The sequence below is a fragment of the Neolamprologus multifasciatus genome, chromosome 23 (assembly GCF_963576455.1).
Source record: "Neolamprologus multifasciatus chromosome 23, fNeoMul1.2, whole genome shotgun sequence".
Classification (NCBI taxonomy): domain Eukaryota; kingdom Metazoa; phylum Chordata; class Actinopteri; order Cichliformes; family Cichlidae; genus Neolamprologus; species Neolamprologus multifasciatus.
Window position 1 is genome coordinate 15,797,812 of NC_140460.1, and position 13,745 is coordinate 15,811,556.

A 13,745-nucleotide genomic window follows, 5' to 3' on the forward strand; every position below is an offset into this window, starting at 1 on the left:
AGATTTATTGGCAAAATCTAATGTGAACCTTTCCATGTAAATGTTTCTGAATCGATACAAAGAATGTAAGCAGAGTGAAAAATTCTGCTCCCACTGTGTGTCTTTCTCTGCTTTCTCAGCCTCTTTTCCTTCAAAGTCGCCTGCCTTGGCTAATTGCATTAAAAAAAGAGTGATTTTACTTACAATACTGTGAAAACATTTGGAACAAAAGTGTCAATATAAGTATACGATTTCCAATGAAACCAACAAAGCCACAGAAACTGTTGAATCAAACCTGGCTACAAGTATTCTCAAAAAAGGCTGCAATTGACTATGTGCACGTTAGCATATGCTACTTCCGGTGCGAAAACTCCTGTGGGGAGCTTTGTTTCCGGTGTCCTATTCGCGCCCTGTTTACGGTCCAAAACAAGTTAAACAAATGAATAAATCAAGCGGCGATTTACATTTCTATAGATGTCTCGGGCATTTACCCAATATATCTGTAAATGATGTTCATCGACTTGTCGATATTTTTCCCCTGCGTCTCAGGGCAAAAGAAAAAAGGGATTCAAATGTTATATTTCTCAGCTGTCCCTCGTTTATCGCGGGTGTTATGTTCTAAAAATAACCAGCGATAGGTGAAATCAAGTAGCCAATTTTATTTTTTGACGGTGCAAAACGTTTCGTGGACATACAGTACTGCACTTCAGAGTCACACTGCTAGCGATTGATGCAGCGATTCTGTACTGTACAGGAGAGACGTCACGGAGGAGATCGTCTGCAGCGATCAGCAGGACACAATGTGACGTAAAAACAAAAACAAGCATGCAAACTTGCACTAAAAAATCTGCGAAACAGCGAAGTGAAAGGTGAACCGCGTTATAGCGAGGGACCACTGTAATTTTGAAGGTAAGTCACAACATACTCTTCGTAAATACTAATGTATAGAAACCCTTACCAGCAATCTTTCATTTTTTGTGTGGCTTTTTTCACGGTTTGTTAACATGCTGTGTGGGTGTGTACTTGACTAACTGATATCGACATAACGGGAAACATCTGGTTTGACTATTCTTCACCTGTAGTTTGAATGCTGAACATTTGCCTGTTTAAATCATAAGACCAGTCACTATACAGAGAAGTGCTTCTGAATGTGGACGATGTGTCTTCTGCATGCAGTGATGCAGTTCTGCTTGTGTTGAGTGATGTAAACAACTGATCGATCTAAACTCTTTAAACGTCAAAATTGATCATTAGATTTTTTTATGACACAACAGTGGTGAGTGTTCCCACCTTCTCCTCTTTGTAACTTAACGCGATCTTTCCGTTTTCGAGTTTTGGACATCAATTTTGGAGTATATCTTCGCAGTAGCGATTGACCGCAAAGTAAAGCTACCGGAAATGTACAACCCCACATCCGGTCTCAAACCAGGAAGTTAGCATTTTCTCGTGCACAGGGTCAATTTAATGTCATTATTCTGAACATAGAGCTTACCTTTTACATAAGTAATTGAAGTTTTTGGAATAACACAGCAGATCTAAAACATTTAAAAAATCTCAAGCATTTATTTTTAAAATGGTAGAGAAAGAATGAATAGCAGTAAAAGAAACAATGGGAAAGTTTTAAAGCTGCATTTCATCACCATAATATCAAATATTTTTATTCAACAGCGTTTGAGTCGTTCACTGGATTTGCATTCTGTAATTGTTTCCTTTTGTTTCTGTCAGAGTTTACCGATCTGGGAGAGAACACAAAAGCCCCCTGTGGAGTTTTCTGGTAAACAATCAAAAGTTTACATTCCATTTTACAACCGAAAATGTGTTGAATGTGTTGCATTTTCTTTTGCTTCCTCATAAAACATTTGCAAAACCAGTTTTCTGCAAGAAAGCTTCCTCCTCTGAATTGTCTGGACACGATATAGCCACCTGTTAGAAACTCCAAAGTGAACCACTAAATGCCAATGGACAAGAGGCTTACAGGAAACAGTACGTCAGAATTACTTAATAGGAAAAAACACTAACACTCTATGGACTTCTGGTTTCATAGCAGGGACTTGTGAGATCATCTAGAATGAATAATCACTATCAGTCCCTTTACAGCAATATGCTATAAAGGGACTGATAGTGTTTTATATTTCAGTCATGACCACTACAGTTAAAGAAGATGCCATTTCCATCTGCGGTAATTTAAAAGAAGCAGCTTAGCCCTGGCACATAATTCAAAAGCCTTCAGTGACAGGTGGAGCGGACGAGGGTTGCAAAGCAACTTGCAGATGTGCAGAACTGTAGGCAGGCTTAAAAAATATTATTATTATTATTGTTATTGTTATTATTAGTCCAAAAACACCAGACATAAATCTTTACTGTTTTTTTTATGATTTAATTATACTCTGGTTTTTCTAGTGTATCTTTTAGAAATGGGGTGCTAAAAAGGAGGTGAAAGACAGAAGTTCTGTCAGAGTCCAATATGTCCTTAAAAGAGAAATTAGTACCCATTAGCAATGACTCTACTAGTAGACTAGTAAGTCTTTCCTGTAAGAAAAAAAATAAAAGACATAAAACTGATATTTTATCTGCAAAAAATATTTTATTGTTTTACGTGTTAAGGTTTATTCACTCCTTCATATTAAGGACTATCTTAAGAGCGTCCTTTAGATGAATTACAGCCAAATTTTAGTATAATGTCAGAAACATAAAGTGAACAGGAGACTGATAATTGATTCTGTCCACTCAGAACATATTTGCTGCCATCAATTATCAATATACGTCACTTGTAAATAGACATCTTACCTTCATGCTGTTTAACAAAAAATAAGTTAACTTAAATCATAATGAGTGGTAAGATAAGATAAGATAAGATAAGATACCTTTATTAGTCCCACAAGTGGGAAATTTCAGATCAGATCATTTAAGATAAGAATTATAACGATTTTTTCTGCTACTACTAAACAGTTTGGATAAATCGTACTGTTTTACCAGCAAGTTGGTTTAATAATAGCAATAATCTTGAAAAGCAGTGATTTACCTGCAGTGAAGGTAAATATACATATTATTTTCCACTATGATTAATAACATTTGCTTGGGAATTAAATATTTTAATTCTATCAACAAAACCGGAGCTTCAACCAGTGCCAAGTTTACCGACCCTTTAGTTCATTCATGTTTTCTAACAGGATGCATTTTTCAGCATAAAATCTCACTTTACTGATATGAATGCAATATTGTCATACATAGACAGTCAAAAACACAAGAATAAATTATTTGAAAAGGCTGAAATCTGTTCGCTATTTCTGCAGCTTCTCTCACACATGGCAGTGTCACTTCTCTGTGTGGAGCTATAGCAGATCTGTTCAGTATTATAAAAATAGGCAGGACACTAGCCAGAGAAAAACACATCTCAGTCTGCTCTGAATTCTCTGATATTTCCTGTGTAAAGAGCTGAGAAAAATTATTAATGGAATGACAAAACAGATGAAAACATACTATTTGGAAGAGTACATTTTTGCCTTTATATGACAAAAGTGAAATGTACAGTAAGAAGATGTTCTTAATAATTATAATTTTGGATCATGATGGAAATTCTCTTTCTGGAGTGGCAAAACTGCAATGGTAACTTATAAAAAGCATGTGCTCTATGCTTTTTCTGCAAATGTGCATTAAATCTAGATTCTTTCCAATAGCCTGCAAGTGGCCATGCCTCTGAGTTGCTGAAAGAAGTATGACTGTATAGACATTGATTTATGACCCAAGTAAAAACGTTCCAAATGAATGCAAGTATTCTTCATTTTAAATTTGCGTTCCCATATAGAGTAAAATGGGTGTTAGGTTGTGTTAGGTTTGAGATACCCTTTGAGTGAGTCTGTCAAATCTTCAGTTATATCACCACCTCAAACGGTACCAAGCAGTCCACAAAGCAATTGGTAAAATCATGGTGCCTGTGCCAAGTATTACGCATGCACATATGTGATATGTTTGCTGACAAAGCCAGTGGAAAGAAACTATACTTCACAATTTTCCAGCAGTTTCAATGTAAGATGATATGTCAATAAATAAAAAAAAGAAAAAGGAGATGGTGCTGTTCTAAGAGGTTTATGAAAGTAGCTTATTATTAACTAGAATAAAATGACATGAACAAGAAATAGTAAGACTTTGGTCTTAAACAATCGGTCAGGGTGTTTGTTGCTAGCTAGTTGCAATTTAGACTGTCTTTGCAGTTGTTATATAGATATTTTAGAGAAGGAAAATGGCGTGAATATCCAGGCCCGTGCAACATATTACGATCTTAATTTCCATTCAAAGATTTCTCTGACTGATTTCTTTCACTTATTCAAGTTTCATCTCCCTGTGGTGAATTAGCAAGTGTTTGCACCCTACTGGCTGTCACCCAGTAACAGCCAGTAACCTCCAGTAGTCGAGGAATAGACAGTTGTGGTGGTGGGGTGTGTCACTAACCAGTGTGAGTGATACACTTATATAGGTCACTTTACAAAAACATTTTTTTACATGTATGTTATAGTCGGATTAATTTAATTGTAGCATAAGTTATCCAAATCTGACTATTGAACTCCTTTAAATAGCTCAACTTCTGGATGCGTTCCCAGATGGAACAAGGCATGTCGTTTTCCATTCCCTTCTTCTACTGGAGTTGGGATTGGGTGAAATAATTTAGGTTGGGTATTGACAGGAGGAAGCTCCCCCAGTGCTTTATTGGCTCACTGCATAAATGAGAAAAAAAATCAACTAATACAGCAGAAATGGAAGAGCTGGTTAGTAACTTAATGTTTTATTGAAATGTGCCAATTTCTGTTTGATATCAAGTCGACTGACAAACATTTAATTAAATTACTAGTGGATGTTTTCAGGCTGCTAATATGCCAGAAAGCTTAATTAAATCAAATGATCCTGAGGCTGTTCAAATACATAAAACAGTTCTAATCTCTGTTTTAAACACATATCAAAGTTATAACATCACTACAGGGTTGGGTACAAATTCAGTTCACTCAACTTCCTCTTGTCCCATAATAACCATCAACCTAGCACCACCAGCTTTGTTAAGGCAAACTTAAAAAATGTGTGCATTTCACTTTGCCTCCTGATCATTTAGCTCCAAGCAGACATCCTGTCTCATCTTTTATAATGCAAACAGCTGGCTGCTTGCAGTACAGCAGTACAAAAAAATACATTGTCAAAAAACAAAACAAAAAGTCATAAAAAAATTATATATCAAATAAAAATTATTGAATCAATGCAAGTAATAGCAGGTACAGGACTAAGGACAAATTTTATAATAGAAATCTTATCATTGTCCTTGTGTTGCCATAAATTCCACTGTAAATGCGCTATTGTGGAGTCTTTTGCAACTGCTTTGCTTTAAAATGTTTTTGTGGAGCTAGATGAGCTCATCTGTATTGTCCTTCTGCCTGCATAGGTGTCCTTTGCTGCTGCGCTCCTTTCAGCATAACGTACAGAGAACCATTCAAACTGCAAGAGGAGGCTATACATTGGTCTCAAGGCCATTCATATCTATAGTGCAGTGTTCTTTGCTCTTCTTCAGATGTCTCGGAGGAATTGGTGGTTTCTTCCTGTCGGAAAGCGGCCGAACGCCCTCCTCCAGTTGTATGAGTTGAGCCACTTCAGGAGGGATGAACTGGTGTTTGACCCCTAAAGGAGGGGGTCGGCAGTTGCCATTGTTGTTGTGGCAGTTCATCACAGGAGGGGTGCTCATTGCTGTTTTGGTCTCACAGATCAAAGGTACCTGTAAATTGGACAATATATGGGACTACTTAAAAAAATCTGGAGTGCTCAGAAGGTTCTCTTTGTTAAGGAAACCAAAGGTTGAAAAGGAAAAATGATCCAAGGCTATTGAAGTGCCACTTCTTGTGGTTGTAATACATTTTTATTTTTAACAAATACATTTTTCCAATGGCAAAAAATAAATAATGAAATTATTATATTATTTTTTCCCATTATTTAAATGTTCACCAATTGTGTGCATTTTTGTTTTTAGCTCAGTCTCCTAAATCTTTGTATGTTGTGTAAAACGTACACAAAAGATTTGGAAGTCATTTAAATCCCAATTAGGTTCAATAGAAGTATTTTGAACTATTGTATCAATTTTCTAAACCACTTGTCAAACTCAGGGTGACTGAAGCTGTGATAGGATGAGAGGCGGGGCGCGTCCTGCACAGAGCATCAGTCAGTCAACTAACATCAACAACAATTAACAAATCAGATTTCATTATTAGTCACTGCCGTTTTATACTGTTCAATTACAACCCCAATGAAAAAAATAAAAATGTTGAGGCACACAACGATGTGTGCTGCTGGTGAAGTTTCTGGGCTGCCTTTCCTCATAACAGCCACCCCTCAAGATTCTCTCCATATAAAGCAATGCAATATCAGGGACTCTAACATCCAGTCCTTTTACTGAATTCCAAATGCTTTCAACTGGTGAAAGGCGTGGAGTGTCTGGATGGGAGGATATGTTGCTCTAAAACCTTTACATACCTTTCAGCATTGATGGTCCCTTTCCAGATGCTTTCACATCTGGAAAGGCACCATCAGAATTGGCTATTCTGATCATGTTCACATGCGCCTTCATCTTTGCATGAGACAGCTTTAACCTACATTTGTGAATGGCATGTTGAATTGTGTTTAGAGAGTGATTTCTGGAAGTGTTCCTAAGCCTTTGCAGTATTAATCATGTCTGTTTTTAATGAAGTGCTGCCCCAGATCCTGAAAATCACAGTCATCCACTACTCATTTTCAGACATGTCCCCAGATTCTGAATATTTTGACTTTCATTTCTACATGCATGTTTTTGCAGATTAGGGAGCCTCTGCCCTTTTTTACTTCTGAGAAACTCTCTAAGATTCTCTCTTTATACACTGATCAGTTGCCAGTTAACCCAATTAGATGCAAAATGTTCCTCCAGCTGTTGCTCACTTTTCTCAGTTTAAAGGTTTATGGGAATCTTGTGAATCATTTCATTCTGTTTGCATTTTATACACCATGTCAACTTTTTGGAACTGGGGTTGTAATTGCTGTTAAAAGGATTGCAAATGATTTGATGAAAGTAGGGAGGGGCTAAACCTAAAATTATAGTAAATGCACACTTAAATCTTCAGTTTCTTCTAAATGTCTACTACTTAGCCAAATCTCTAAAAATGAGTGAAACCGAACTAATAATGTTTTCAGCCCCAAGAAGCAAACTATGGGCTCAATCACCACAATTACCCAAGTCCTTTGAAACATATTGTCATTAAAACTCACCCCATCTCCCTCTTTCATGAAGTCTTTTCTGCAGATGTGTGCCATGATGCCTGTGGCCAAAGCATCCCCCATTACATTGACCATGGTGCGAAATCTGTCTCTGTAAAAGAAGAAGACATTTAAGACATTTTTGATTTGGACCGATAGAAATCGAGTCAGTAGAGCTGTTGCCGGTTTGGATCTTTAATACATTTTAGAAGTGATATGCAACGTACAATGCCCAGTCTACTGCAATGATGAGAGTGATGTCGTCAGTTGGCAGACCAACAGATGTTAGCACTATCACCATGGTGACCAGCCCAGCTTGTGGTATTCCTGCTGCACCTATGCTGGCTGCAGTAGCAGTGATGCTGTTGGAGAGATGGGAGGTAAAGTCAATTGAAGTAAAAAAAAAAAATGCTGATGACAAATATAAAGTGGACGACTTCTTCTGCTGAAACAGTACACGTGTGACAGAAAATATGGGAAAGCAGAACAGCTCTACTTTAAAAACTGCTTCTTTGTCCAAATAAACCCCTAAAGTGACAAAGAATGCTTTCAATTTGCATTTATGCCAACCAGACTCCCTGAGTAACCCAGAGGGTTGGTGTAAGAGAAGAGGAAGCTAGACAAGGGGTGAGACGGAGCCAGATCATCCACTGTGGAGACCCCTGAAGGGAGCAGCTGAAAGAAGATGTTTCTGTGACAGAGATATTGGTCCATGACATCAACTCTTGTAGAATTTTAACTTCAAATATAGTCCTGATATTCTCACATACTTTTACTGATTGTTCCCCCCCCCCCCCCCCTCCCCCATATGTGGTGGTTCTAATTCATTTTTCCATCTATTTTTGTTCATCGGGATTTGTTGTGTGTAGTTCTTTTTTGTGCTGAATGCAAATACTTCAAAGTAAATTAAAGACTCTTCTTGCCTAATTTGTTTTGTGGATTATATTTCAAGGTGAGCCTTGCCCCAAAAGTACACAATAATGTTAATAATGTCTCTAAGGCAACTGTCTAATTGAGAAGCCTCTTATCTGGTGTAAAATGTTGGCACATCGGATATCTGGTGCAGAGTTTGACGAAGAGATGATCCCACAACTCACTACACCACAGTCTGGGGTGAAATGATGAAATGGGAGTTAGGGTCAGAAACTCGACCATGATATCACGGGAATATACTGGTTTATTGAGGCCACGTGGCTCTTCAGTGAGATAAGCTGTCATGTTTATACTACATCTATAAAAGTGTACTCTGGCTAATAACAGCCTTCCTTTGTCCTCCGCTTGTCAATTTTTCTCATTTTTTATGGAAAAACTGGTTCTCATGCAGAGATTTACAAAGTTTTCAGTTTTCACATGCATGTCAGTTCCTTCTACCACAGATCTGAGCAGAGGAGGCAAGGAGAAAACACAAGGACAGAGGAGTCAAGGAAGCAGGCATTTGGAGCCTCATTTTAAAGCAATGAAAACCAATTAAACATGATATATTATACACCTGCGTCATAAATAATTTTATTATAGCCCATATATAGATGTACACAGGGGTAACAGTGCCCATGGCATTTTTTATTTTTTCTTTACAGCCACTTTTAATTATTTTCACAACATTACACATTGTGAAAAAGAGTTGAAGGTAAAGACACTTCAGCAAAAGATACATCTGAGCATCCTTGATTATAGTTCCTACAGAAGTCTCTTCTCTCCTCTGTCCTCCATACATTTGAGAAGTGTAGAAATTAGAGGAATGAGAGAAACCCAAAGATTCCTTAAACAGGAAGAAAGCATCTGCAGGGCCAGCCTCTTACACTAATACTGAAAAGAAAAGTACTTTTCTTTGCTTTTTCTAAAGAATCTCAGAAAGACAGCATCCTCCATTAGCATTTTGTCAACCAGACCATGGGAGCCCGATCAAAGATTCACTGTAGTTCTCTGTAGTACTTTTTTCTTATCACCAGCAGAGTCCACAGGGAAATGAGACACTTGACTGAGAAAATGTATTAGAGTGTTGGTTTACTTCATCTCATTTATTATATTTATTATCTCAAGTAATGCCAGCAAGCCATTTATTTGTTATTTTTATTTATTTCCATCTGTTATAAGCCCTTGTTTGTTTTCTGTGATTTATTTTTCCACATCTGTCTTCTTCCAGCAAGCTCCTCTGCATGTTCAGCACCAGTAGATGTTGTTTCCCACACAGAAATAGTGTTTATAAGTAGTGGTTAAAGGGAAACTTACTTTATCTACTTCTTCTTTTTTTTGTTTTAATCTTGAAGGCATCAGTATGCTTCAATAGATTTGTTGGTAGAAGTCTACATTTCCCTTATAAAGCTCCAAAACCAACTATCCAACAGCAACGTCCACTGTGAGCATCAAACAGATGCCGTTTGCAATTTTACACATAGTAGTCTGATATAATAGACAATTAAAACTACATGTGTGGCTACTGAGCTTAGTTTTTAGCCCATAGTTTGATGTAGTTGATGAATTACGCTGGAAAAATCTATTTAAAAAGTCCCTTCAGAAGTGGCAGCCTCTCACTTCAGCGAAGCCTGAGGTCTGGCTGTCATTCACACCAGCAGGCACAATAATACATTCATCAGCGTATTCTTTCTCGAGCCTGAGACTCTGTGATGATCAACATGATGAGCCATTCTTTTACATGCATCCATTGCTGTGCTTGAGCAGCTCTCTGCTGCAACAGTGAATCACTCGGATGGGCTTTCAAACATGTTTTCAGCTTCAACACAAAAACATAAAGCAGCATTATAAACAGATTTCAGCTGCTGACAACTGTCTAAAATTGAAACTCTTCAACTTGAATTTTATATTGTGAAAGGAAAATAAGTCCCTGAGAGAAAAATCTGATGAACAGGGTGTTGTGGTGATGTGGCAAAAAAAACACTCCTGCATCTTCAGTGTGTTGTGTGCAGGTACACGATTTTACGTATCACAGTTCAGGTGGTTTGTAGTGAATGTTTTTCCTCAGAAAACGCAGGATGGTACACTAAATCTCCTCACCACATCCTAAACAAATTCGTGGTGCCCTGCAAGATAAATACCTTTTGTTTTGGACACTGCAAGCCCTTCAACTGAAACCTACTGTTCGGTCATTAAGTTGGAGCCTGACACCGAGGTCTAACCACCAGTGATGATCCTTGACATGAAAGGTGGTTCAGTTTGACACAGAAGGTGATGCTTGCTCTGAGTTAGTGCAGCCCTCTGATCAGAACAGGACTTCCAGCGTGATTATTTATTTATTTATTTATTAACCTTTATTTAACCAGGAAAATCCCATTAAGATTAAAAACCTTTTTTTCAAGGGGGACCTGGCCAAGATAGGCAGCAGCAGGTGTCTCGCAGTTACAGAAATTACTCAAACACAGGCAGCAACAACACACATGCAACAATAAGTGAAAGAATACAAATAAAATAAAATTCAATAAAATTCAAATAAAAATAAATAAATAAATAAAAAAATCAGTTAAAATGACAATCAATCTAATTGAAACAGTTGCATGTTATGGACTTGGCCTCAAGGATTCGTGGTTTAGATTTAAAAGCACTTAATGAAATAAATTCAGTCATTTTCCATTCCTTCTGCAGTTTGTTCCAAGCCAAGGGTGCTAAATGGACAAAAGCTCTTTTACCAAGTTCAGTTCGGGCAAATGGAACAGAAGGCAACAAGTAACCATGCGGACGAAGAGAATACCGACCAGCATGTTTCATTATAAGCAGGGAACATAGATAAGAAGGCAGCAACCCAAGTATCGCCTTATATATAAAACTGTATAAATGAGAGTTCCTCCGACTTACCAAAGCAGGCCATCCTACCTGAGAGTATAACTCACAGTGGTGAGTATGAAATTTACGGTTAGTGATGAACGTCAGAGAAGCATGATACACAGAATCAACCATTCGAAGACATTGAGCAGAAGCATTCATATATAGAATATCACCATAATCCAGCACAGGCAAGAATGTTGCAGCAACAAGCCGCTTCTTTGTATTAAAAGAGAAACACAACTTATTTTGAAAATAAAATCTCAGTTTTAACTTCAGGTTTTTCACAAGATTCTCTACATGTGGTTTGAAGGTAAGCGAGTCATCAATTAAGATTCCCAGATATTTATAGGTGTGAACCAACTCTATTGTATTACCTTCAAGAGGTAATGATGGGATTGTTTGGGCTTGTCTCCTTGATTTGGAAAACAGCATGAGCTTTGTTTTGTCTGCGTTGGGAACAAGTTTAAGCTGAAGTAATGAGTGCTGGACAGCAAAAAAGGCTTTCTGCAAGGAGTCAATGGCTTGGACAAGAGTTGAACCACAGCTGTAAATAACTGCATCATCAGCATAGAAGTGCAAGTTTGCATCTGGCACATGTAGACTAAGATTTTTTACATAAATGATAAATAGAAGGGGACCTAATACAGAACCCTGTGGCACTCCGTATGCTTTAATGTAAAGCATATGAATGACTAAAAATATTCAATGATACTTTCATGGCTTTGTCAAAATAAATAAAGTAAAATAAAATTACATTTAAAAAAGGTTTACTGACCTGATGGTGATGATCTGACCGAAGTCCAGCTCATAATTATTAACTTGGGCAATGAATATTGCTGCAACAGCCTCATAGAGAGCGGTGCCGTCCATATTGATGGTTGCACCCACGGGCAGCACGAAACGGATGATGCGACGGTCAATGTGGTTGTTCTCTAAGAGGCACTTGAAGGTTATAGGCAAAGTGGCTGAGCTGAGGAAAACGAAGAAAAAGATAGAGAGGACAGCTAATAAAAAACAAATATGAAGCCTCCTAATTTCTCTCAGGCATGCAAACAAATACAATCTGTTTATTCATGCTGACTAAGAATAATAATGCTTTGCATGACAGCATGCAGCAGATGCTTTTTACTAATCAGAGTCTAGCAAACACATGCATGCGTGATGAAGCCAATCTGACCTCAATGACCTAAGAAGAACTCCGTCTTTGTCAGTCTGCGTATGCAACAAGGAATGATTTGTTTAAAATTTAATAGAAAATAGAATAGAAAACATTAATAGACCATGGCAGTGCTTTTGGAGAGGTTTAACCAGTTTATGTCAAATCACATATTGTTGAGGTGCATTTTCTAAAGTATACTGTTGTGTTTTTCACTTTAGAGCTTCCCTACCTACAACTTGTTTTCATTCGTTTACACATGAGATACAAATGAAGGCAGTCACAGATCTACCACAGCAAACACAATGTCTGCCAAATCCATGCAAAAACACTGACATGGTCATCTAAATTAAAAGTAAAGCCCGTTTTTGTTATAGAATATGATCTGTCAGCATGCACACATGATACACAAGCATCAGTGGAGCCTGTTTAAAGACACGTGGAATGCTCTTTTACTTTCCCCTCTCTTCCCACACACCAGATGTTTTCTGATCAGCCAACAGCCCTTTGAGATTTTTCACAGTAACGTTCCAGTAAAAAGGAAGAAAAGCATAAGTGTTGTTAAGACTCGGGGATGTTTTATTTTGACTCACAAATGAGATGATAAAACGAGTTACTGATGTTTTCCTTTTGTAACACATTCATTCTCTCTATAATAAGTTTCTTTACCTGGAGGAAGTTGCCAGTGCAATGAGCAGGGCTTGCAGGATTCCCCGTATGTAAACAATGGGACTCTTTTTGGTGATGAAGAAGTACATAGCAGGCAGGATAAACAAGCCGTGCAGCACCAAACCAAACACCACAGTGATGGCATAGAAACCGAGCTTTTTCCCCATGGCTGAGGGATCACTCATTTCCAGGATCTTTCCAGCCACCAGGAAAACAATACCAAATGGAAAATACCTGAGGAGATGAAGACAATCAAGTGTCAAGATGGCAGTTATAAGTCTTAGATTTTATGAGATGGTGGGAGAAAAGAAGCCATACACAGAGTTTTACACTAAGAAACACCAGTGTCCTTTTAAAAAAAATAATTAGATTAGGGGCATGTGAACATATGCGTGCAGTCTGTCCAACCATCAGTCAGCTGAATGACATCCAGACAAGAAAACTAGAGAAGAAGGATAGAGCTAGTTAGTTTTAGCAATTGAGCTTTAAAAGTAAGAGTGACAGGATTGTCTAAGACTAAATCCTTTATTTTTTCTTTCTCTGAAAAAACGATTAAATTGCAATATACCTGCATACACATAACATAATATACTAGGATAAAATGACCAGATTATAATAGTGGAATTAATCCTACTTAATGTGTAGATATTAGGTTGACACATTTTTAATATTTATTAATGTGCATATACAGTCCAGATCAAAAGTATAAGACCACTTGAAAAATGGCAAAAAATTATATTTTGCATGGTTGGATCTTAACAAGGTTCCAAATATAGCATAGAGCTTTAACATGCAACAAGAAGGAATGGGAGTGAGACAAAAATTTTTTTGAGTATTCAATTAATTGAAAAGAATGCTTAAACTGAAACAGGCTGTTTTACAGCTGATCAAAAGTTTAATACAACAT

General features: G+C 37.5%; 2 protein-coding genes across 2 annotated transcripts in view; both read right to left on the reverse strand.

Moving 5' to 3' along the window:
• Nucleotides 1–13,745, reverse strand: part of s100p (S100 calcium binding protein P) — a 320,093-nt gene that overhangs the window by 36,286 nt on the left and 270,062 nt on the right. The window lies entirely within an intron of this gene.
• slc1a7b (solute carrier family 1 member 7b) overlaps nucleotides 3,527–13,745 on the reverse strand; it is a 52,823-nt gene continuing 42,604 nt past the window's right edge. The window contains exons 7-11 of the mRNA XM_085150625.1: nucleotides 12,839–13,072; nucleotides 11,789–11,983; nucleotides 7,464–7,598; nucleotides 7,249–7,348; nucleotides 3,527–5,731 (exon numbers count right to left, since the gene is read on the reverse strand). Coding sequence (XP_085006751.1) covers nucleotides 5,471–5,731; nucleotides 7,249–7,348; nucleotides 7,464–7,598; nucleotides 11,789–11,983; nucleotides 12,839–13,072 — 925 coding nt within the window. The 3' untranslated portion in view covers nucleotides 3,527–5,470. The remainder of the gene's footprint in view (nucleotides 5,732–7,248; nucleotides 7,349–7,463; nucleotides 7,599–11,788; nucleotides 11,984–12,838; nucleotides 13,073–13,745) is intronic.